At 38.9% G+C, this 3,434-nt stretch overlaps 1 protein-coding gene across 1 annotated transcript; it reads right to left on the bottom strand.

Annotated features, from left to right (window-relative positions):
* LOC108981347 (low-temperature-induced cysteine proteinase-like) lies at window positions 1-3,098 on the bottom strand. Its single transcript, XM_018952462.2, has 5 exons — window positions 2,337-3,098; window positions 1,585-1,817; window positions 1,324-1,461; window positions 717-1,226; window positions 1-528 (listed from the first exon to the last, which is right to left on the bottom strand). Exons 1-5 carry the CDS (start codon window positions 2,827-2,829, stop codon window positions 361-363), a joined length of 1,542 nt encoding a protein of 513 aa, XP_018808007.2. The 5' UTR covers window positions 2,830-3,098; the 3' UTR covers window positions 1-360.
* Window positions 3,099-3,434: the final 336 nt, after the last annotated feature.

The following is a 3,434-nucleotide window of genomic DNA, read 5'->3' as shown; positions in this document are numbered from 1 at the left end:
TAACTTGGGACAGTGATTCCTATATCACATTTATCAGATTACAAGTCAATACAACCATTGATTCAAGCTTGAACAACGTGAAATTACACAACAGATCTCTTATTCCCACTTGCTTGTATTACAATGCTTGAACCAGAACAGAACGTCTTAGCTGCTTTGAACGATGTGCTACAACATAAATCAAGTAAACATAGTATTTATGAATTAAAATGATTGTTTCCGATACACCATCTAGAGAAAGTATCCGGTTTTGCTTACAGCATATATTCCAAAGCCATAAACACACCTTTCACAGCAGAATGACACAATGCCTGCCCTTGAAGAAATTGAAATAGCTAGAGTAACAACCATCAGCAAACATTATAGAACTTCTAAATTTGCTCCCTCTCTGTGTAATGCAGCTAACCGATTTCTCTTCCACTTGAGAGGTTGGTATCCCTTCTCCTTTTGTTCTAATTTAGACCATGGGAACTTGTGTTTGGCCATCTCCCGCCTCCTAGCAGCTACACCCAAGTAATCTCCATAGTTCTACAAAACACGAATTGAAAAAGAATCAGCAACTATAGAAACAAGTAAATTGACATTGCTTTGATGCCTAAGAAGTTACTACTGTGTAAACTAATGGCATGCAATTGGATAAAATGTAATCAATGGCTGACAAATGAAAGCTAGTATTTACAAAAGAATGATCTAAATTGAGGTCAATATATTTTAACCTTGAGACAGAGCCCTTCTTGGATATCACAAATGGGGTAACCACTTGGGCAGCAGTACTCGGTTCCGGTACAGCAAACAGCATTTTCATATGGACAGCAACCATAGATCTGGCAAGAACCATAGACTTCATATATACAGCAGCACGTCTCATCACTTGGACAATAGGAGGAATCTCCACATTCACTTGGTGAAGGAGAAGGAGGTGGTGGTGGTGGTGGTGGTGTCACAGGTGGTGGTGGGGGTGGGGGTGTCACGGATGTAGGTGGTGGTGGCGGAGAAGTTGAGGAAGATTCCTTGGTTGGATAGGAAGCCATGGCATTAATAGCACAGACTCCATATGTTAAATTAGTGTCCCTTCTTATATATATGTATCCCTCGATTCCCCAGTCTGTTCCCCATGAGTTCTTCACTATCCAATAGTCTTCACCATCTTCGGAACCATAGCCCACTATCAAAACTGCATGGTCAATGTCATCAGGATCACTTGAACAATCACCATCGTAGATACCCTGAAGAGATTATATAACTTTCAATTTTACAGAACCAATCCATTTTTCCAATTTCAAACTTCCAAGTGAACATATTAACTTCAGAGATTAGACTTACACTTGTGTATAGTTGAAAGTCTATAGCAGAGCCATCTATACCCACACTAATGGGCTGCTGAACAGTAGCACACAAGAGAGCACTGTCTGATTCTGACACATCTTCATAGCCATCAATGGTTACAACTTTGGTTTCCTCCTGATTAAAGTAAAACATCATATATGAGACCGAAAAAAAAGTGGTAAAACTTCTATCAAACATTATGTTATATGTTTTGATAATGTTCACAATCAAAATAATCTAGCAAAGGGGGAACCAAACCTTAGTAGTGTTGCAGGTACCATCCACACCTGAGTAGGGATAATCAGCTTCTGTATCAATCCCACCATTGCTTATTACCCATTCAAAAGCATAGTCCATATAGCCTCCATCACATCCATCGTTGGTAGTATCACAATCCACAAGTTCTTGTTCCGAAAGGCTAACAAGGTCACCAGTGACTAAGGCGTTTATTCCTTCTATTGCACCAGTTGAGGAGAATGACCAACAACTTCCTGTGAACATAGGCAGAATGAACATTTAAGAGATCGTGACGATGAGGTTGATTCCTTCGCATCGTTGATATAGTAGAATTTGAGTTGCAAGAAACTTGGTTTTTAAACTTTTATTGCAAATCAAGTTTTATCATTTCAATAGTGTAGAAATGTGTTCTTCACATCGACTTGCAAATAAAATAAAAATTAAAAAATATTTTTATTTTTGTCTTTTCCTATTAAAAAAAAACTACATAACATCACTATCTGTCGTTAGAAACTTCTTGTCTTTTCCTCCTGTTACGAAAAATGGGGCCGGAAATTAATATTCTTTATCAACTTTATCTACATGTTAAGATATAAATTGTCGATGAGCATGAATAATAAACACTATACTAGTAAGTATCGTACCCCTGGTCATTGCCGATCACACTTCCACACAGTATTTCTAATTAACCGAACCATAAATTTTACCACACAATTGAATGTAGAGAATAAAAAACTTATCAGGAAAAGAAGAAAAAAACAAAAAAAGCTTACCACAAGAGCCTTGGTCCTTAACGCCAGTCACAACCCCCTTGCTCCTCCAATCCAAGGACGAAGGAGCATCGTCACATGATCGCAACTTTTTCTGCCTCTTGCTGCTTATGAAAGTGTTGCTCTTCTCGGTGAAGGGCTTCTTGACCTTAGACATATAGACCTCCCTGAACTCCTCGTTGCTTATATCGGCAAACCTGTTCAACCCCAAGCGATGCGCTTTGGGAGACCCTCTGCTCCTTGCATTCTTCTCTATTATATACTTCAAATTCATGCGGAAATTCTCGAACCTTTTCTCCACCTCCTCTGCGTGCTTGTACACCCTTCTGTGCATCTGCCTCCATCGTTGGAAGAGCTCTACGACTCTTTCCTCAGAAGGGAAGTCCTCCGGGTCATGACCCAGTATGGAGTACTCGCTTGGGAGGCTGAAACAGAGGCACGTTAGTGAAGCCCAGATAAAGAAAATAATAGCCAATTGAATTTTCTGGGAACCCATTTTTCTCTGGTGGGTTTCCAGCGATGCTTTCAGTTTTGCACACTGTATTCTATATAAAGGGGTAGAAAGGCCAGCGGCATTGCCGAGCCTACCAGTCAATCAACCCGAATAATTTTTTCATTTCTTTTATCCGCCTTTGCCTTCAAATTTAGAACAGACAGATCATTCATATTACGTTATAAAAAGACCAAAATACAATCTGTGACTTCTCAAAGCCATTCTCCTAATTTTTGTAGTTGTAAATCTGCGCTTTTAAGAATCTTGGCGATTGATTAAGAGCCAAATGGGTAACTATCCTGAATACTTTAACGTTTTAGTTTTTTGAGATACCAAACTATTTTGGTGGTGGGCACTGGTCTGCTATTCAGACCGTTAGACTTGCGAGCAGGTGAGGAGGAACAGACACACCAACCATTCAACAGATGTAGGATTAGAAGTTATGGAGAGAAGACAGTATTGGTCCTTGTCTCTAGTCTGCAATTATCATCATCATCATTATTATTATTATTATTATTATTATTATTATTATTGTTATTGTTATTATTATTATTATTGTAAACGAGTTTTCTCCTATCGGCTCGTACATCGAGTTTATAAGGGACCAC

This window comes from Juglans regia, chromosome 3 (genome assembly GCF_001411555.2).
Source record: "Juglans regia cultivar Chandler chromosome 3, Walnut 2.0, whole genome shotgun sequence".
In the NCBI taxonomy this organism is placed as follows: Eukaryota; Viridiplantae; Streptophyta; class Magnoliopsida; order Fagales; family Juglandaceae; genus Juglans; species Juglans regia.
Note: the sequence above shows the minus strand (reverse complement) of the source record. Positions and strands in the feature narration are given on the sequence as shown.

Bases quoted from the DNA above. Each gene is read 5' to 3' on its own strand.
- LOC108981347 (XM_018952462.2), bottom strand. From the start codon at position 2,829: ATGGGTTCCCAGAAAATTCAATTGGCTATTATTTTCTTTATCTGGGCT. The intron at 1,227-1,323 runs GTAAGTCTAATC...TAATCTCTTCAG, and splicing joins ACTTTCAACTATACACAAGT to GGTATCTACGATGGTGATTG. The intron at 529-716 runs GTTAAAATATAT...CGTGTTTTGTAG, and splicing joins AAGAAGGGCTCTGTCTCAAG to AACTATGGAGATTACTTGGG.